Source organism: Pteropus vampyrus, unplaced genomic scaffold (genome assembly GCF_000151845.1).
Source record: "Pteropus vampyrus isolate Shadow unplaced genomic scaffold, Pvam_2.0 Scaffold300, whole genome shotgun sequence".
Lineage (NCBI taxonomy): Eukaryota > Metazoa > Chordata > Mammalia > Chiroptera > Pteropodidae > Pteropus > Pteropus vampyrus.
The window spans coordinates 1,200,481-1,219,584 of record NW_011889081.1 but is presented as its reverse complement, the minus strand read 5'-3'; the positions used below and the strand labels follow the sequence as shown (position 1 = coordinate 1,219,584).

General features: G+C 53.8%; 3 protein-coding genes across 7 annotated transcripts in view; 1 reads left to right on the top strand and 2 right to left on the bottom strand.

The window, feature by feature from the left end:
• Positions 1-1,151: 1,151 nt before the first annotated feature.
• Positions 1,152-9,057, top strand: GLIS2 (GLIS family zinc finger 2). Of its 4 annotated transcripts, none has more exons than XM_011376478.2 (6): positions 1,152-2,983; positions 3,775-3,947; positions 4,504-4,680; positions 4,762-4,895; positions 4,977-5,098; positions 6,174-9,057. In XM_011376478.2, the coding sequence occupies exons 1-6, from the start codon at positions 2,758-2,760 to the stop codon at positions 6,971-6,973; spliced, it is 1,632 nt and encodes a 543-aa protein (XP_011374780.1). In that variant the 5' UTR covers positions 1,152-2,757; the 3' UTR covers positions 6,974-9,057. The 4 variants fall into 4 exon arrangements, with proteins under 4 accessions (XP_011374780.1, XP_011374782.1, XP_011374781.1 ...); XM_011376480.2 differs by having other exon boundaries at positions 1,155-2,929; XM_011376479.2 differs by having other exon boundaries at positions 1,156-2,983; positions 4,980-5,098.
• Positions 9,058-9,784: 727 nt separating this feature from the next.
• PAM16 (presequence translocase associated motor 16) lies at positions 9,785-16,478 on the bottom strand. Its single transcript, XM_011376474.2, has 5 exons — positions 16,320-16,478; positions 11,855-11,939; positions 10,849-10,985; positions 10,390-10,455; positions 9,785-9,946 (listed from the first exon to the last, which is right to left on the bottom strand). The coding sequence occupies exons 1-5, from the start codon at positions 16,461-16,463 to the stop codon at positions 9,860-9,862; spliced, it is 519 nt and encodes a 172-aa protein (XP_011374776.2). The 5' UTR covers positions 16,464-16,478; the 3' UTR covers positions 9,785-9,859.
• Positions 16,479-17,989: 1,511 nt separating this feature from the next.
• LOC105303090 (coronin-7) overlaps positions 17,990-19,104 on the bottom strand; it is a 58,495-nt gene continuing 57,380 nt past the window's right edge. For both annotated transcript variants that reach the window (XM_011376472.2, XM_011376473.2), the window contains exons 27-28: positions 18,728-18,814; positions 17,990-18,610 (exon numbers count right to left, since the gene is read on the bottom strand). In XM_011376472.2, the coding sequence (XP_011374774.1) occupies positions 18,605-18,610; positions 18,728-18,814 (93 nt within the window). In that variant the 3' untranslated portion in view covers positions 17,990-18,604. The remainder of the gene's footprint in view (positions 18,611-18,727; positions 18,815-19,104) is intronic.

The following is a 19,104-nucleotide window of genomic DNA, read 5'->3' as shown; positions in this document are numbered from 1 at the left end:
GGGCCTCCGGAGAACGTGACCCTGGCTCTCACTGGCCCTCCTTCATCCAGCCCAGGAACAAAGAGCAGAGCAGCAACCCAGAACTGGCCACTGGCTGGTGGCTGAAGGGTGTAAGAGGACACTTCGATGTTGGCCAAGGAGTGGGGTCACAGGCATCTTCCCTTGGGGTGGGGTCGCCATTGGGAGGGAATTTAAGGTGTGGCCAGCCTGGGGTTGGGGTGCTTGAATCTGTGGGCTTTGGGGGCAGCTCCTTCCTTCTTTCCTAGGAATTGAGGAGGTTGGCCTTCTGGGCTGGGCTATGGCTTCCATCAGAATGAACCCCTGCGCAGAACCCAGGGTCAGGAAGTGGTGGGTAGAGTGGGGTCTCTGGACTGGGCATGCTGATTAGGGTGGGGTGCTGGAGTCCCCCCTCCTTCCATGAGCCTGGTGCCCAGTCCCATCCTGGGAGACAGGGCTCCTCTTGGGGCCCTCCCTGGTTCTGGGTGGAGGCAGTATCTCCTGCAGGTCTTCAGAACAAGAGGGCCCAGGGCTCCTCCCTGCCCCGCCTCTGGCTTGGAGGGAGGACAGTGGAGCAGGTGCCAAAGGATGTTACACTGTCGCCATGAGAGTCAGTGTCAATTTGAATTTCTATTTCCAAACTATTCTGCCTTCATGGTCCCTTCTCTGGAAGGTCGGGTTGGGAGTGGAGACTGGAGGCTGTGGGGAGGTCTGTGTCCCTAGGCCGGCCAAGGACCAGGCCAGGCCACCAGCCCTTCCTGGCTCCTGAATTCTTAATCAGCATAAATATTTACTTCCTTCCTCTCCTTCCAGGCTCCCAGCACAGAGGAGCTTCAGGGAGGTTTGACTGGGCCTGTGTCTAAAAATAAACAGGTGGAGGGACAAGCAGACAGACAGATAGACATAACTGGGGGGTGGGTCAGACAGAGGGCAGCTCCTCCCCTAGTCAGGGGAAGAGTGAAGGGGGCCCAGGTACATCCATCACTGTCATCTACTCACCTGCCTGCCTGGGTCTGGAGCTCCTGAAGGACAGGGTGGCAGTGTAATCCCAGCCTGCTTGCACTGCTGGGAGCTCCTAGTTCATGCATGTCTGGCAGGGGAGGGAGGGAGGGTGTGTGTGTGTGTGTGTGTGGCAAATCCATATAGATCTAAGGACTCTCACCTGATCACCTGATGAGTTTAACAGGGACAAGTCAAGTCACAGACCTGGGTCTCATGACCAAGTGCAGCCACTGGTGCTCTGAAAATACCATCCTTCTCCCTGGGCTCAGAGACTCTGATATTAGCCATGTGCTAGGTTCTTGGGCTGTGTCCCCAGAAGCAGAGGGTCTTAAGTGAGGGAGAGGGACTGCCGTATTCTCTGTGTGCTTGGAGGATCTTGGCAGAAGGGGAGCTTGTCCTGGAAGACAGATGAGCCAGGGCTTAGAACAGGGTTTAAAGTTGTTGAGGGGCTTGGCTTAGAAAAAATATGAGTGGGGACCTGGAGGCTGTTCTCCCCTGTCCTGCTCCATGGTGAGAACTCTGGGCAGCTCTGCATGCACCTGGGCCACACCGGCAAAATATACAAAGTCTTTTACCACATGGTGAGTACAGGGATGGTCTGTATTAAATTGTGAAAACCTGGATTCAGTGAATGGCAAGGAGTATGTCAGTGTTGGCTTGTTTAGCTGATAGGTTTTCAGAGTGTATTCATCTCAATTAACAAACACAAGGAAACACCGTGGCCACATGTGAAAAGATTGCTGCTGTAAGAAAAGTTTGAATTTGGAATGAAAAGTTGACCTTGCTCTTGGGTCGTTTATATGTGAAGAAAATTACACCATTGAGACATTCTAAGAAAATGGTGAAAATTCCAGAATGAGAGCTCATAATAAAAGAATTCATCACCAGTTAAAAAACAAAAAACGATATATGTAATTATTTTACGAACCACCAGACAGTGCTGGTCCACTTCCCTCCAACCCTGCCCCTGCTTGGCCTGGCTGGTCCACAGTCCCAAGGTGCCCCCTGGTGGTGGCCCAGGGCCCTCTGGCTCCTTGTGCCTGTTGTCAGCTCTCCTGACCTCATCTGGGAGGCAGTCACCTATCTGCACCCTCATCCCTTTGAGACCAGGCTTTGTTCAGCTTCGCCCAGCAAACTCTCAGCCTTGTTCCTTCAGAGGTGACCACAGCTGCCCATGGAGCCCAGCACAGCAGGTGCTTGGTGGTCAGTAGCTGAGGACTACTCATGGCCACCTTGAAGGACACTTATTGCTCCTCTGGCCTTGTTTTGGGTCTTCTGGCTCAAACCAGGCATGTGTCCCAGGCATGACTTGCCACTCTGTCAGAAGTGACCTTTGGAGCTTGGCTGGCTATTTCCATGGGGGACGATCTGGCCTTCAATATGTTAGTTCTACCATTTCCTAGCTCTGTGACCTGAAGCATTGTCTCTAAAACTGTTTCATTTTGGACTCTTTGTGCTTTCCCTTCCAGTCAAGACTTGTGGGAAGTGGATGTGGAAGTTCTGCATAGGTGATTGGCTCCCTTCATACCTGCTAGCCAGGCCGCACAGAGGGTCTCCCTACCTGAGGAGACTCTCAGCCTTCCCACTGCTGCATACCCCCTCCTCCCTCTCCTGTGGGCTTTAATGAGTGCAACCTCAAAAGGAACCTGGAGTCCGTGTTACAGCACAGCTCTTGTCTTCCCCCAGGTTCCTGCCTGAATACCAGCTTGGGAGCTCCCTGCTATCTGCTGCCACCTCCAACCCCAGCCCCACATCACCATGCATTCCTTGGACGAGCCGCTTGACCTGAAGCTGAGCATCACCAAGCTCCGGGCGGCAAGAGAAAAGCGGGAGAGGACACTGAGTGTGGTCCGGCACCGAGCTCTGCACAGGGAGCTTGGCCTGGTGGATGACAGCCCCACCCCGGGCTCCCCAGGCTCCCCACCCTCAGGTACTGCACCCAGGCAGGGCAGTGGTCTCTGGACCCTGGTGGAGAATGTCCAAGGTATGTCTGCCATGACATAACCGCAGCCCCTCACATCTTCAGGCTTAGAGTGTTCCCTATATTCTGGCCATTCATCCTCCCAGCAGTTTATCTTTGGAGGTGACATTGTCCCTGAGAGGAGGAAACGGATCTTCCCAGTTTATAAAGCTGAAGCAGCAGAGGCAGGATTCAAATGGAGGCCTCTGGGAGGATTCGGAATGGCCGGCTGGCAAAGGGAAGTGGGGATTCACATGTAGTAATGAAAGGCCTCGGGACCCAACTCCTGGGCTTTAAGGCAGTGTGGGCAGCCAGCCAGGTCAGTAAAGATTGGGGACCAAGGCCAGCAAGTGCTTCTCAGGATGCTTAGGGCTCAGGGCATGTGCTCTGGAAACCAGATCTGACATGTCTGAGCTGGAAGGCTCTGGAAGCAGTCCAGCCCAAACCTCTCATTTTACAGAAAGGAGCTCTGAGGCAGAAGGGGCCCAAGGAAAGTTAGAAAGGCCCCTATCTGCCAATGTGTTGGGAAGCTAAGGGCCCTGGCTTCAAGTTCCTAGTCAGTTACTTTGTGTACTAGATCATTCCATCTGTAAAATGAGTACTTCCCACTTCTCGTGTCAACCAATGGCTGAGCTCATGATGGCAGAGGTCACATTTGTCAGTTGTATAGATTGATGCTCAGATGCCCAGGGCTCCAGGGGAGCTGGCATGGCTGGGGTCTGCTTCCGGGGTCTTAGTGGGGGATTCAGAGGTGGGAGGGCCTGGTTCACCAGGACTTCTGTCTCCAGCACATCTAAACCGTGCCTTTCTTTTAGGCTTCCTGCTGAACCCCAAGTTTCCCGAGAAGGTAGAGGGACGCTTTACAGCAGCCCCTCTGGTAGACCTCAGCTTGTCGCCGCCCTCTGGGCTGGATTCCCCCAATGGTAGCAGCTCGCTGTCCCCTGAACGTCAGGGCAACGGGGACCTGCCCACAGTGCCCACGGCCCCGGTAAGGAGTGAGTATGGGTTCTGGAGAGAGAAGGCATATTGGTTTACTGGGCCACTGTCACAAAGGACCACAAAATGGGTGGCTTAAAACAACAGAACGGTGTTATTCTCTCACCATTCTGGAAGCTGAAGTTCAAAATCAAGGTGTCGACAGGGTTGATTCCTTCTGGAGGCTCTATAAAGAGGAATCCTTCTTTGCCTCTTCCAGCTTCTGGTAGCTTTAAGCAATCCTTGCCTTGTAGCCATGTCACTCTAGTCTCTGCCTCTGTCATCACATGGCCTTCTTCCCTCTGTTGTTTGTGTCCAAATCTCCCTCTTCTTCTTATGAAGACTGGTCACTGGATTTAGGGCCCACCCTAATCTAATCTGCCTTCCTCTTAACCTGATCACATCTGCAAAGATCCTACTCCTGCATAACATCACAAGCACGGGTACAGGGAGCTAGGACTGGGACATATCCTGTGGAGGACACAACCTGCTACAGGAGACAGAGGGTGTCCGGGCTTGCCTGCCCCACGGGGCACTGATGAGCTCTGTCCGTTGCCTTCTCCTGCCAGGATTTCCAGCCGCTGCGCTATCTGGATGGCGTCCCCAGCTCCTTCCAGTTCTTCCTGCCTCTGGGCTCTGGGGGGGCCCTGCACCTTCCTGCTTCCTCCTTCCTCACCCCCCCCAAGGACAAGTGCCTCTCACCAGAGCTACCCCTGCCGAAGCAGCTGGTGTGTCGCTGGGCCAAGGTGAGTGGGGGCCAGGAAGAGTGGGGCAGGTTCCCCGGTGGGCAGCCCCACATGGGCTCAGAACTCTCCCTGGCCCTGCAGTGTAACCAGCTCTTCGAGCTCTTGCAAGACTTGGTGGATCACGTCAATGACTACCACGTCAAGCCTGAGAAGGATGCAGGGTACTGCTGCCACTGGGAGGGCTGTGCCCGTCACGGCCGAGGCTTCAATGCCAGGTGAGAGAGGGCAAGAGTGGTTGGAAGGGAGGGGGCACAGGTGTCCAGCGAGCTGAGCTGTGCTCCGTGCCCTCCCTGGAGCAGGTACAAGATGCTCATCCACATCCGTACACACACCAATGAGAAGCCACACCGCTGCCCCACCTGCAGTAAGAGCTTCTCTCGCCTGGAGAATCTAAAGATCCACAACCGGTCACACACAGGTGAGAGGTGGGCTGGAGGGTGGTGGCCAGGCAGGCTGGCCATGGCAGAGTGCCCGGCCATCCATGGGCCTCCAAAAGACGAAGAACATGTCCCATTGTTCACCAGTCCCTTTTAGAGTACCACTTGCTGGGGAAGCCTCTCCTGTGGGTCAGACCTTCAATATATAGGAGCACAGACAGGCCTTCCTGTGTCATACTCAGCATTGTTTGTAAGATCGTCTGACTAATGCCACCTGTGACTGCAGCCGGTGTGTCTGCTTCGTTGCTCACTATACCTCAGCACACAGTAGGGCCAGCACTGGCCAACAGAGCCACACGCCTGATTTTAAATTTCCTAATTGTTGCATTAAAGTACAAAAAAAAAAAAGAAAAGAAAGCAGAGTAGCATAGCAGAAGTGTACTGGGCCCATGATGTACAAAGAAATAGATGAAATGAGTTATAATCACACATTTTCTTGAACCCAATATATCCGAAGTGTTATTTCAATATTAAAAAGATATCGATGAGACACTGAAATTCTCCATTTCATGCGAAATCTGGGGAATCTGGTATGTATTGTACACTCATAGTGCATCTCAATTTGGACTGGCCATGCTTCAAAGGCCCATGGTCTCACGTGGCTCTGGCCTGGTAGGTACAGGAGCAGATGTTTAGTAAATCTGAAGCCATTTTGCCAAATAAGGGCCACATAAAGGGCAGTCGGCATTCACACAGTGTTCATTATGGGCTTGCCCCTAGTAGGGGCTTTATGGAAGTCGATGATCAGGTTCATCGGTTCGCATGTTGAAGTGGTCACTATAATCCACAATTTGAAGCATAGCAGTAAGGCCGAGGGCACATAGTCAGGCCATGGTGGTTCTGGGGGTTACCAGGCCAGCTTCTCAGCAGCTGTGCCCCGACCTGGGTCCAGATTTTGTGTCAGGTATTGGGGATGCTGTCCCCCAAACCGGACAGTCTGTGTTCAAGGAGATTTTAGTCTGGAGTGAGAGGCCTGGGGGCTACTAAGTGGGTGGTGAGTGGGGGCAGGACACTGAGCTGGGAGATCCCTCACACCAGTCCCACCTCCACGCACAGGTGAGAAGCCCTACGTCTGCCCATATGAGGGCTGTAACAAGCGCTACTCCAACTCAAGCGACCGCTTCAAGCACACACGCACCCACTACGTGGACAAGCCCTACTACTGCAAGATGCCTGGCTGCCACAAGCGCTACACGGACCCCAGCTCGCTGCGCAAGCACATCAAGGCCCACGGCCACTTTGTGTCCCATGAGCAGCAAGAGCTTCTACAACTGCGCCCACCCCCCAAACCACCGCTGCCTGCCCCAGACGGCAGCCCCTATGTCAGTGGGGCCCAGATCATCATCCCCAACCCAGCTGCCCTCTTCGGAGGCCCCGGCCTGCCTGGCCTGCCCCTGCCCCTGGCCCCTGGTCCTCTTGACCTCAGTGCCCTGGCCTGTGGCAATGGTGGGGGTAGTGGGGGTGGGTCAGGCATGGGCCCTGGGTTGCCGGGCCCTATCCTGCCCCTCAATCTGGCCAAGAACCCACTGCTGCCCTCGCCCTTTGGGGCTGGAGGACTGGGCCTACCTGTGGTCTCCCTCCTGGCTGGCTCTGCAGGTGGCAAGGCTGAGGGGGAGAAGGGGCGTGGGGCGGTGCCAGCTAGGGCCCTGAGCATGGAGGGCCACAAGACCCCTCTGGAAAGGACTGAGAGTGGCCGCTCCCGGCCCAGCCCAGATGGACTTCCCCTGCTGCCAGGCACTGTGCTGGACCTGTCCACAGGTGTCAACTCTGCAGCCAGCAGCCCAGAGGCACTGGCCCCTGGCTGGGTGGTCATCCCGCCAGGCTCTGTGCTGCTCAAACCGGCCGTGGTGAACTGAACCTATCCTGGTTCACAGCCCACAGCCACCAGCAGCTCCTGGCCCTGCCCCGACGAACAGAAACTCTTCTGCGAAATAGCAATAATGTTCTCCTGCCTCCAGGGCCTGGTTGGCTGTGTCCCACTGGCAGCCCCAGCCCCAGACAAGCTGGGCAGCAAGGTTGGTGCTAAGTCATTGCTAGTATCCCAGGCTCCCAAGGGAGGAACTGCCTGCCGGCCAGGGAGAGCTGAGCTCCTGGGTGCTCAGGCACCACTCACTCTGGCCCTCAGTCCCCATCCTGTCCTCCACCCTGGTGCCTCCCTCACCCAGTGGCCAACCTGGGCAGGTCACCTTCCCTCCCTGCTTCGTCCACCTGCCAGCCACGTCCCAGCAGTGGGGGCAGGTGGGGTGGCATCTGCTCTCCCTACTGGCATGGGGTTCCCTCCACACCCCTTCATGTGTTGAGCTGTGACAAGGAGCCCCATGACTAAGGGCCCACCCCTCCTGCCTAGCCTCACCAGGCCCCTGCTCTGGGAGCTCTCTGGACCCCTTTCCCTCTGGCCCACCCTCCAGAGGGAGAGCAAGACAGACGCAGGCCTTGGCAAAGCCACAGGAAGAGCCACCTTATCCTTAATGACAAGGTGCCTCCCGCTTGGAGAGGGAGGCCCGCTCTGCCCGCTGCCCCTCACTACCTACCCATCCAAAGCAGCCAGCAATTGGCAAGGGTTAGCCCCTTCTCTGGGTTGGACGATGTTCTCCAAAGTGAGGGGACGGCTGACCTACTCAGCTGTCCCTTTACCACTGGGCCTCTTCCCTGTACCTTTTGGGGAGCCCTGGAATATAAGGAAGGGAGATGCCAGGACCTTGAGCCTACCCGGTTCAGGGAACAGGTGGGGTAGGCCTGGCCTGGTCTGGGGCAGTGTCCCTTTGCACAAGGGGCCGCAGAAGCCTGCACACTGGCAGGAGGCAGGCTGGGGATGACCCCAGGCTCGGACGTAGCTCTCATTCTGGGGGTGCCAAATCACACCTAGCACATGGGTGAGGGAGGGCTCCAGGCCAGTGCTGGGCATGGGAGCTTTCCAGAGGCCATGGACTGAGGCCCTAGGCTTGGGGAATGGTAAAGCAGCCAAGGATAGCCACAGGAGGGGGAAGCTGGAGAAAGAAGCCTGGATTTGTGATACTATTTCCTTTGGCTTTTCCTAGCTGAGCCCATCCTACAGGTATTTTCCTTTTACTCCCATGGGTCAGGATAAGTCAAGGATGCTGACACTCCATGTGCCCACTGCCCGATCCCCACGGGAGGGGGCTCTCCCACCAGGCCCTGAGGACACAGCATTTGCTTCCCCCACCTTGGGCCCTTGCTGTGCCCTCAGCTGGTCTGGTGCAGTCTATGAGGTGTTAGCCTGGCCATCAGGAGCTCTGGCTCCTAGGCCTGCCCTGTCTTTGGCCTCTGAGCAAGCCGTCCCTTTCCCTGGCTATAGAACAAGGCAGCTGCAGGACAGCAGTAGGGTTCTTAGCAGCCCTGTGGTTCCAGGGTTCCCCTGCTGTTCTTGAGCAGCTCTGCTGACCCCCACGCTTTCCTGGACTGCCCTTCTGTCCCAGAGGGGTCACCCTGACCCGGCCCACCCTAACAGGGACCCTGGCAGTGCTGGTTCTGCCCCTCGAAGGGGCTGTGAGCAAAGCAGGAAGGAGCTGGTCTCCTTTATTTGGGCCCTACCCCAGCACCTCCACCTCCGTTAAGGGCCCTAGGCCTTTAAGTCCCTGGTTGGGGGGGTGAGGGGTTTGAGACTCAGAGCCCAGGGAGCAGAGGAACAGGGCACTGGAAGGTGACATTAGCTCAGCATGTGACTCAGTGATAGACCAGGCTCGAGAGGGCTGGTGTACGTGTTGTTGTTGTCGGTTTGTTGTTGCACATTCCAGGATATCAGTATTTTAACAGGTTCTAAGTGCCTTTCTATTGTAGCTTATGTTTTTCCTCCTCTTGGCTCCATTGCTGTTAGCATAGAGTTTAAAAAAAAAAAAGAGATAAGCTAATGACTATAACAATATATTCCTCCATGTGAGAGGAAGTTTATAAAGAAACAATAAAAGTGAGTTGCAAAGATGGTTTCTGTCTTGGATGTGCCAGAAGCTGGGTCCAGGGCACTTGACGGGGGATTACGTCTGACCACCCTGTGCCTGGTTCTGGAGTCACCCACCCCAGATGGTAGCACCCAGGGGCTCTATTCTGGGGCTTCCTCTTGACCATGTGGGTGCCACACCTCTTGATCTCCTGCTGGGAGCTGGAAGGGAAGGGTGGGAGGAGGTGGGTGCTGGGAGAACACGATTGCTAGGAGCTGAGAGGCAAAATCCTGGGTAAAGCCTGGAGGCTTTGTCCTTGTCCTGCCAGTTCCTGCTGTGACTTCAGTGAGTGGCTTAGCTCCTGGGGAAACCCAGCTCCCCACCTTTGGTGCAATGAGAAGCTTCTCTTCTCTGGCCGCACATGGAGTATTTCACCCAAATTACTGAGATGCTGGTCAAACTCAGCTCCAGAGAGGAGGCCTATGACATAGCTCAGGGGCCTGGGGCTCCATCCACCGGTGGGCACGGCAGGGCAGGGGCAGACTGAAGACTGTGATGCTATAGGAGGGGTCTGTCTCACACTGTGACAACAGGAGTGGCTGTGTCCAGTACCTGACAATTCAGCTGGCTCTCCATGGGCGGGCAGGGCTGGGTGGGCTGGCTGATCTCTCACTAACCGCACCCACCCCAGCTCCTGCCCTGGCCCCCATGCTTAGCCCATGGCTGGCAGGAAGCGCAGCCTGCCTTCTGGAATCAAAGTGTACAATTGAGAAATGCGGAAAAGACATTTATTACCAAGCTATAAATTAGATGTGGCGATAGGGTGGGGTGGGAGGAGCCCAGTAGTCACGTTTGAGGCCTCTGCTCTTTCTCTCTGTCCTCCTGGGCCTGGATTCTGAGCTCCTCCTCAAGGCGCTCCTTCGCTCGGACCACCTGGAAAAGGAGTTACCAACAGCTAGGCAGGGCGTGTGCAGACGGCCTCTTCCCTTCCCATGCCCAGTTCTAGCTTTGAGTCCCTGGAGAACAGTGGGCAGGTCTAGTACCCAGGGTGGAAGGGGTAGCCTGGGGGCCTCCTCCCCAGGCAGACAGCCCAGGGCACACTTGGACTGACATCTGGGAGCTGAGAGCTATTTTTAGCAATCTACCAGTGAGTGGTCCTGTTCCCTCAAAGCCATGGCTGCAGGGAGGGCTCCTGTCCAGGGTGACACAGGGCCCATGCTGACACAGCGTGACTGTTGAGGCAGCCAGAGGGACTGGTAGTTTGGGGAGGCCTCCTGAGGTTGGGGCACCAGGGAAAGGCCTGCACACCTTTCTACCTGCCAAGTTCTGAACTGCCCAGAAAGTGGCTTGTCCCTGCATCATCAAAGACCACTCACCTTTGACTGCAGGTAGAAGGAGCCACCCACGGATTTATCATTCACCTTGAATAGGTGTTCGTAGTTCTGCAGAGGAGGGGAGACGATGAGAAGTATGCAGTCTCTGGGTTACAGAGGCAGGGGAAGCTAGAGGATGACAAAGAAGGAAAGCGAAAGGGCTCGACCCCTGTGGCCTGCATGCCTAAAAAGTGACGCTAAGGGGTAGAAAGATGGACAGGTGCCCACAGAGGGAGGGGCTCAGCGGCTAACATCAATCGTTCTATGCCCCTGCCACTGCCTGCCTTGGGCCTAAAAACTAGCAAGGGGTAGTGGCTCCCCCAAGTTGGAGTCCCAGCTGGCTATGGTCAGAGCCTCTACCCTTGCCCCCTCCTGCCAGGCCTTCACTCTTCCCCATGCTGCCAGCCTGTCTCCTGCCCCACTTCTGGTCTGCCTACCTCAGAGTCAACCCGGTGGCCTCACCTTCTGGATCTCCTCAGGGCTCAGCTTGGAGATGTTGAGAATTTGCTGTGCCTCCTGCAGGCTGAGGCCAGAGAGATTGGAGGCAGCTGCAGACTGGTGTCCAGCACGTCCCCGGGCGTCAGCTGCTGCCCGGCTGGCTGTGTGGACATGCAAATTAGTGCTCACCCCTCAGCAGCTGAGAGCTCCCCTAGGCCTTCCATGTGGGTGGCTCAACCTGCCAGGTGGCATGGGAGAAGAGAAACATAGGGACAAAGGTGGCCAGAGAGCATCTCTTTTCCAGATGTGGTTTCTTTAGGGGGTTAGGGAATGAGGGGTAGTGAAGTGAGGACAGATTTACCCCACTGGAGAGCAGGGTCTGGTCACCAAACCTGTAGCGCCATCCTCAGCCTAGACCACAAGATGACCCTGCCCCTCTTCTCTCTCCCACTCCCCGCATCCAGGCTCATAGCAAGTTGGGGGAGCTTCAGACTACTAAGGGGAGCAGAGTGAAGCTGTGGGCAGGGCGAGGCAGCAACAGCTCTGTCAAGACCTGGCTGTCCACTGGTTACTTAGACCACCAAAGCAGGCTGCCTCGGATGACCTCTTCTCTTTCAATGACTCTAGATTCAGAAGCCAGTACACTTTTCCTTAAAGGGTCAGAAAGTAAATATTTTAGGTTCTGCAGGCCAATTAGTCTGTGTTGTAATTACTGGACTCTGACTTGAAAGCAGCCAGAGAGTGTGGCTATGTTCCAAAAAAATTTTATCTACAAAAACAGATGGCCAGGTGGGCCAGTCTGCCAACTCCAGCCTGGACGCTCATGTCAACCAGGACTCCCTTTTATGCCCCAAAGTCCAACACTGCCCCTCCCACCATGGGAAGTGCCCTAGGCCACCCAAACTGCCAGAACCTCAGCCCACAGAGTCCTTGCATTCACAACTAGCCCTGCTTGACTGGCCCATAGTACAGGGAAAATCTGACCTGGGCAGGAACTCCCCGCCCATGGGGAGATAAGGGTCAAGCTTACCTGCAAACTCCTGCCGCAAGGCCCGAGCAAAGGCCCTGCCCACCACCTGTGCCCCCATCACAATGATCTGGGCCAGGTACTTGGCCTGTGGGCAAAGTAGGCACCTGGTTAGCAGGCTGCATTCTCAGGGCCCCCCGAGATGGGACCCTGGAAATGGCTGCTGAGTGGTAAAGCCTCTAGAGAGTTGAGGTAATAAAGCACAATGTAGCAGCCACTGGCCATTTCCTCCAAAGTACTCTGAAGAAAAGCTGCTTTGTGTGGCTCCAGGTGTTCATGGAATAGCAGGTCAGTGGGTAAACCTGAGTCTCCAGAGGCAGACAGGACTCTCCCTTGGCCTCTGGAATAACACCATGGCTCGAGAGCCAGAACCAGAGGCTGGTTTTAGCCTTACCACTAACTCAGGGTGCCACTCCGGGCAAACCAGGGTACTTCCTGTGCTTCTGAGATCAGCTGGTCCAACCTTCATTCTACTGGTAGGGAAATTCAGAGCTGTTCTAATTCTCCCAACAATATTCAGGTGTGCTCCATTCAAAAACAACAAAAGAGCAAAACACTGTCCACCTTTCAGGAGCGAAAGCCCGCAAGGTGGGCATTTAGACAAATAAGGCAAGGACCAGGTGGTGAATGAGAGCAGGACTAGTCACCTGTTCCTCTACTTGCTCGCTCACTCACTCACTCACTCACTCACTGAGAGGCAATACCACTTGGACTACAAAGACACACGGCCCTGGCCTCTGCCCTCGGAGCTTCGGCACCCCCAGCCTGGCAGGGAGATCCTCCAAGGCAGTGCCACGCAGTGGTTTCCCATCCCAAGACTGCGTGGTGCAATGCACCAGAAAGGCATGTGGGGAGCCTCATTACGCGTGACCAGAGGCAGCAGAGGCAACGGAGGGAAACCCAGGAATGAGGAGATACTGGGAGATGGTGGTATTTCCACTAGGCTGGGTTTTGAAGGGTGGGTAGAATTGTGATGGGAATATTGGGGTTTCCTAGGCAGAGGGGCAAGGGAGAGCCAAAACTGGGAGAAAGTATGAGATGTCCTAAGAACCTAGGGGACTTGTAGTTAGAGACTAGGAAGACAGCCAAGATGGGCAAATGTGCAGATCTTACTGTGAACAGATAGCCAGCACATGTGAAAATGAACCTGTGTGTGTGAAATGATACAAATGTGGGTATACAGGGAGGGGCAGGGCTGCAGCTGTAAAGACAAATAATGGACACACTGCTGATTAGGAAGCTTCACCTGACCCCCCACTCCAACCTAAAGTCACTGTCAAGTGGGAGAGGAGGCTCCAAGATGGACTGTTGGTCCTGTCTGAGAGTCTGACAGGGTTCCCTCAGCCTGGCACACACCTTCAGACTTCAGACCCCACCTTCCTCTGCTGCCAAATACCTGAGTGTAACCCCGTACTCACCGGTTGACTACTCTGCTCAGAGTGGTGACTTGCTATATAATAAATGTTAAGAACAAGGCTGTAACTGGGCAGCTCCCCCAACCATCCCCAGTAAGCTTCAAACCAAATTGGCATGGTGGCCCTATGGTTGCAGCTGCCAGAGCTCCATGGCTGCAGGGAAGGTTGGACTAGCCTGCAAAGTTTCAGAGGCCGCCCAAGGGAGCTGCCTGGTCAGATAATTGAGGTTACCAAGGTTCCACCAAGAGCCATCTCCCAGGGGAGGCGGTGTGGTGGTTACACAGGCGAACTTTGGGATCACCTGTATGCAAATCCTAGCTGTGTGCCCTGGACAAGTTCTCAACCTCCCTGAGTCTCAGTGTCCTCACCAACAATGGTGCTGCCATAGAGATTAAATGAGGTAATGTTTGTAAAGTGCCTGGTGTCAAAAAGGCCTGATAACACAGTAGGTATTCAATAAATGTTGGTTTTCATTTATTACTATTCTTTGTTTCACAAAACTTGACAACTGCTAGGCACTAGAGAGTAACAGAGCTTCTCCCAATACAGTTACTCATTTGATAGCTTCTCTGATTTCTCAGGGGAGAAGTCTGCAAAAAGCTGGGCTACATTCCCAGGGAGTTCAGAACCAATGTGAAAAAGGAGCGAGAATGCTGCTTCAGAATTGGGCTGACATAACCTGGAATTCCAGCTCTGCTTCTTGTTAGCTGTGTGATCCTGGAAAAATTACTCAACCTCTTTGAACCTCAGTTTTCTTATCTGCAAAATAAGAATAACAGCCTCCTCCTGGAGGGCTGTAAAGCCTCAGGAGGCAATGCACATTAGACTAAGTGGAACAGACACTGGCAAGTCCAGAGCAGCTCAACAGCTGCCTCTGCTTCTAGACCAGATCCTAATTGGTGTTGCATGGTCTAGAGCAGGGATCTAGGGCAGACTAGTACTGGTCTTTGGCCTGTTAGGAATAAGGCTGCACAATAGGAGGTGAGTGGCGGGTGGGCGAGAGAGCAAAGCTTCATCTATATTTGCACCTGCTCCCCAGCCACAGGACTCCAAGCCTGGGACCCACTGTGGATGGTGCACATGCTCTCTCATCTGGGAGCATCATGGCCTAACGTAGCACCAAAGTCTTGTAGCTGGGGTAAAGGACCACAGGTAGCATGGAAGAAAGGGTCAGGGAGCACTCAGGAATGTGGTTAATGCCACGTCAAGTGCATCAAGAAGGGAGCTTGGCTTTCAGACAAACCGACGTGCAATGCTTCCTTTAAGGCACAGTTCCAGGTGCTTGGTTTGGTGGACAGAGACAGCCACTGAGACTCACCTCCTTAAGGACACAATAAGATAGGAAGGGGACTGTGTTCACACAGGGCCCCTGCAAACAGCTGGCATCACAATTAGGCAGGAGGGAGGTCAGGACCACAACTGTCACATTTGCCATGCTATGCGTGGGCTGGTCTGTGGCTGGTGCAGCAGGTGCCTGATACATATTTGAATAAATGTGACACTTACCCAAGGCACCATCAGCTCTGCTTTGGCCGAACTGAAGTCTTATAATCTCTAAACCTCCAAACACGGTTTCCAAATGCCTCCCACTCCCTCTGCTGAAAGAGGACTCTAGCCATCCTGACACAATACACACAATTCTTCATCACCACTGCCTTCAAATTCAGTCCACTCTCCAGCTCTGTATGACTACAAATGACATTGCTGGTTTCTTCTCCCCTCAGCTTTCTTCATCATCTCCTCATAGATCAATTCTCTTATTTTTTTACCCAAAGTCTCTACAGCTCTGAATTCACACAACATACAAGCCACTCTTCTAAAGTGCACAATTCAGTGCAACCAACACCACTAGTTCTAGAACATTTCATCATCCCCCCCACAAATCTCCATACCCATTAACCTTGAATATCCTCTCTCCTATTCTGATATTCTTGTCAACACCCAACATCCTTCAAAGCTTAGCTCATGTCATCCCCATCCCCCAAGTGAAACCCTCCCATGTTCCTCCCATTTCTACCTTACCATAGCGCTTTTTCTTAATATATCATCATATTGTCTTAATTTATGAACTGGTCTTCCTTCTCTTTTATGATACAAACTCCTCCAGAGCCATATTTTACTCAGCCCTTGAGACTAGCTCAGAGTTACACATAGAAATGTGTGTGAAGGTCCCAGTTCAGAGAGGGGTCATCATAGGACCTCAACAAATGGCAGTGATTGTTACAAGAATAATGTGGTGGGAAATGTGGAGTCTCAGAACACAGAAGCTGGGCTCAAAACCCGTCTCTGACACTTGTGAGATGAGTGACTGGAGGAGTCAAACTCTCAGCTTCAGTTTCCTTATCTGTAAAATGGGGACAGTGAGAGCATAGACTTCATAAGAATTAAATGAGAATCTACATAAAGCCTCGGCTCAGGGACTCATGTTACTCTATCACTGTCCGTCAAGTGACTCCCTAAACCCTACGTCGATCACTTGGGGAACTTATATATACGGAACCGCTGGGGATAGAGCTAAGGACCATGCATTTTTAAAGAGTACCCAGGTGACGTGACGTAACCAGTGTGGTCCAGATTTGCGGACTGGCTCTACGTGCCAACGGTAACGCAAAAACGGTTTTTGGTGTCTCGGGGCCTGATTCAAGGCCCAGTCAGTTCTGCCACCTCCTCAGGAAAGTCTCGGAGTTCGTTTCTCCAGCTTTCAGATGAGGACTATAACAGGGCGACACCATCAAGTAGCTCCGGGACAGAGCAGGGGCTCGCGGACCGGGCTAGACTCCACTTGAGGCTGCTCGCACAGGGGCTGACGAAGACGGCGACCGCATCTGCTGGGTATTTTCCAGTCGGTCAGGCCTGCCCTGCCTTCCAACCGGTCGGCTCTTCCCGGCCCCGAGGCCGCCAGCGCCCGCCTAGATCCCCCGGGTGCGACGCCCCGGACCTCGCTTCCTGCCGGGCACCCAGGGTACACGCGGCGCCCAGAGCCCGGTCGGAACTCGCCGCTCCAGCCCCGAAACGGCCTCCCTATCCCCGATAGCCCCTGACTTAGGCCTCACCATAACTGCCGCTCTGCCTCGGCGGGAAGGGCTGGAGTAATCCGGGTTCCGGGCCCCGCAGCCCGGCTCAAGGGCGGCCGGCGAGTCAAAGGCCAACAGTAGCTGCGGAAAGCGCGTGCGCAATGCTGCACCAGGCATGCGCATAGCCTCGACCCGAAGGGGCGGGGCGTCTGTGGCGACGCACACAGCGTGGGCGGAGCTAGGGGCGGGTTCTGCCGCGGGCACTGGATCAGAAGGCAACGCGTGGTGGGGAGCTGGTGATGGCCAGTTCCAAAACCGTCTCTGGTCCCTGCGCTTAACCTGGTGCGCTAGCAGTACCAGAGTACTTCGGGCAGGTATGGAGCAGTTTCGTCCCTTGAGTTTGCCAGAATATGTGGGACTAGAAGAAATGCAGTAAACATACAACACCTCACGAATATAATGAGTAAAAGGCAAAATTCTCACAAATATTTAAGAAAACAGAAAACTTCAAAATAGGCTTCATTTCAGGTTCTTTCAGCTTGGGAAGGAGGGATCAGTCCCTCTGCTCAAATGTCACCTTCTCAATGAGGGCCACCCTGACCCCTACCAACGCTGCAACTTGCCTTCCATTCTTAATGTTTTTTAAATAATGGCTTTATTAAGATATAATTCACATACCATACATTTTGCCATTTAAAAGTGTACATACAGTTAAGGGCTTTTTAGTATATTAATGGAGTTGTACAACCATCACTAGTTCCGGAGCATTTTCATCATCCCCCGCAAAAAAACTCTACCCATTAGCAGTCACTGCCCGTTTCCTGCTCCCCCTGGTGATTGCTTATCTATGTTCTGTCTCTATGGATTTGTCTGTTCTGGAAGTTTTGTGTAAATGGAATCATACTATATGTGGACTTTTGTGTCTGGCTTAAAACTTCATTAACTCCCTCTATTTTTTCTCCCTAAAGCTCTTATTACCTTCTACTATATTAGCATTCATGTTTATTGTTTAGCATTTTTTGTTTATTGTTTTTAATCTGTTCCCTACTAGAATGTAGATTCCTGGTGGATTCCTTTTCTCTCTCTTCTTTACTCTTGGAGGTCCGCACCTGGAAGAGTGGCTGGCACGTGGAAGGCATTAACCAAATGTTTATTGAATGAATGAAAGTCAGGCTGCCTTGTGCTACGTTCTGGACTACTGCCTTTTTCTTTCCTCCAACTCTCCAAATTCTCCCTTTCCTCAGCGCTTGGGCCGTCCTTCCTTATGTCTGAAACATTCTCATGTCTCTCTCTGTGGCTTTCGGGTCTTAGCTCTCGGCTTAAATGTCACCTTCTCAGACCCTGAACACCCTGCTTCCCCCTGCATTCCAGTCACTCTCTTCCACATAATTTATCTTTTTTATAGCTCTCTCCACACTCTGTATTCGCTTACTTGCACAAGGGCTGGGCTGCCCTGCATAATAAGACTATAATAAGGACCTGGAGAGGCCTTGTCTCTCCGGTTCATTATAGTATCGACCATCCAGAGCACTGCTGGATACCTGTGTGTTGGATGAATGAATGAATTCCCAGGTGCATACAGCTGAGAAGGCCTCAGAAACAAAGTGGGGCCTGGGACCAAGCAGAACCCAGGGCCAAACCACTCTCATCTATACTCCTGTCCCCCTCCCCTCCCAGCCACCCTAGAGACCACAGCAGCGCAAGAGGTAGCCAGTTTAGAAAAGTTTAATTGCTGAAAATATTCCAGGCATGTGCAGGCCAGTCCCCTGCGAGGCTCACACCCCGCTAATCGGACCATCAGCTTGTGATGCCGCCTTCTCCTGGCTTCAGGCCTGTGGAGCAGGGTGACTGGTCCCAGACTCCTGAGGCTGGTCCTGCTACAAATGGCCTGGGAGAGGGCCAGCCCCCAAGGCCTTTGACCGGAATTGAGTCAGCAGACAAGATGAGGTTGTATGTAATGCAAAGGCAGCCCAGGTTGGGACCAGCCCAGGTCAGCTTAGGGAGCCCAGGGCCTGCCCAGGAACATGCTAATGATCTCCCACCCTCATCCCACCCCTATGCCCCTGGCTCCACATGCTAGCAGACAGCTGAGGAGAAGCAGGTGGTCCCAGAGAAAGTAGAAGTGCAGAAAATCCACAAGTGTCATGGAAGTGCCCTTAGGCATTGAAATGCCCGAGGCCCAAAGGGAGCCAGGGCTTCTGGGATGAGGTGTGCCAGGGCCAAGTGCTTTCCGGTTTGAGGGTAAGATATGAGATGTGCAGGGGCACCAGGTGGTTCTAGGAGGTGGCAGCAGCAGGTGAGGCCAGAGGTGGCTAGTGGGCGGGCTAGTCCTAGGGAAATAAACCAAAAAGAGGGAGAGATTTGAAAGGAGGTAAAGAAGGGAGGTGGCACATGCTGCAGGGGTGAGTCAGGGAGGGATGGGATGCTAGGCCCACTCATCCACTCACCCACTCGTCCTCGTCCACACCTTCGAAGGAGTCCTGGGGGAGTGGGTCTTCCCGGTTCCCCAGCTTTGCCACCATGGCATTCAGCAGCTGGGAGAGTAGTCAGGAAAAGAGATGGGAAGGGACTAGGACCTTTGACCCCCAAGAACATCAAACCCCAGTTTGAATCCTGTCAAGGTTCTGAAAGAGCCATTTTCATTAGAATCCTGACAAAGTTAATCGTTTTCATTGGAAAAGGCATGCCTACACAGATGGGGAAGCCTGGGACAGACTGGAGTCACAGGGCCGCTATCTCCACATATTGCCTCAGATTCTAAGGTGTGCACCAGGGTCTCAAAGGCACTTGGATGCAAAACCTCCAGCTCTGGTTGGGTTGGGCC

Bases quoted from the DNA above. Each gene is read 5' to 3' on its own strand.
- GLIS2 (XM_011376478.2), top strand. From the start codon at position 2,758: ATGCATTCCTTGGACGAGCCGCTTGACCTGAAGCTGAGCATCACCAAG. The intron at 4,681-4,761 runs GTGAGTGGGGGC...CTGGCCCTGCAG, and splicing joins TGGTGTGTCGCTGGGCCAAG to TGTAACCAGCTCTTCGAGCT. The intron at 5,099-6,173 runs GTGAGAGGTGGG...CTCCACGCACAG, and splicing joins CCACAACCGGTCACACACAG to GTGAGAAGCCCTACGTCTGC.
- PAM16 (XM_011376474.2), bottom strand. From the start codon at position 16,463: ATGCGCATGCCTGGTGCAGCATTGCGCACGCGCTTTCCGCAGCTACTG. The intron at 11,940-16,319 runs GTGAGGCCTAAG...CTTTGCCCACAG, and splicing joins GAGGCAGAGCGGCAGTTATG to GCCAAGTACCTGGCCCAGAT. The intron at 10,456-10,848 runs GTGAGGCCACCG...CCTCCTCTGCAG, and splicing joins GCCCTGAGGAGATCCAGAAG to AACTACGAACACCTATTCAA.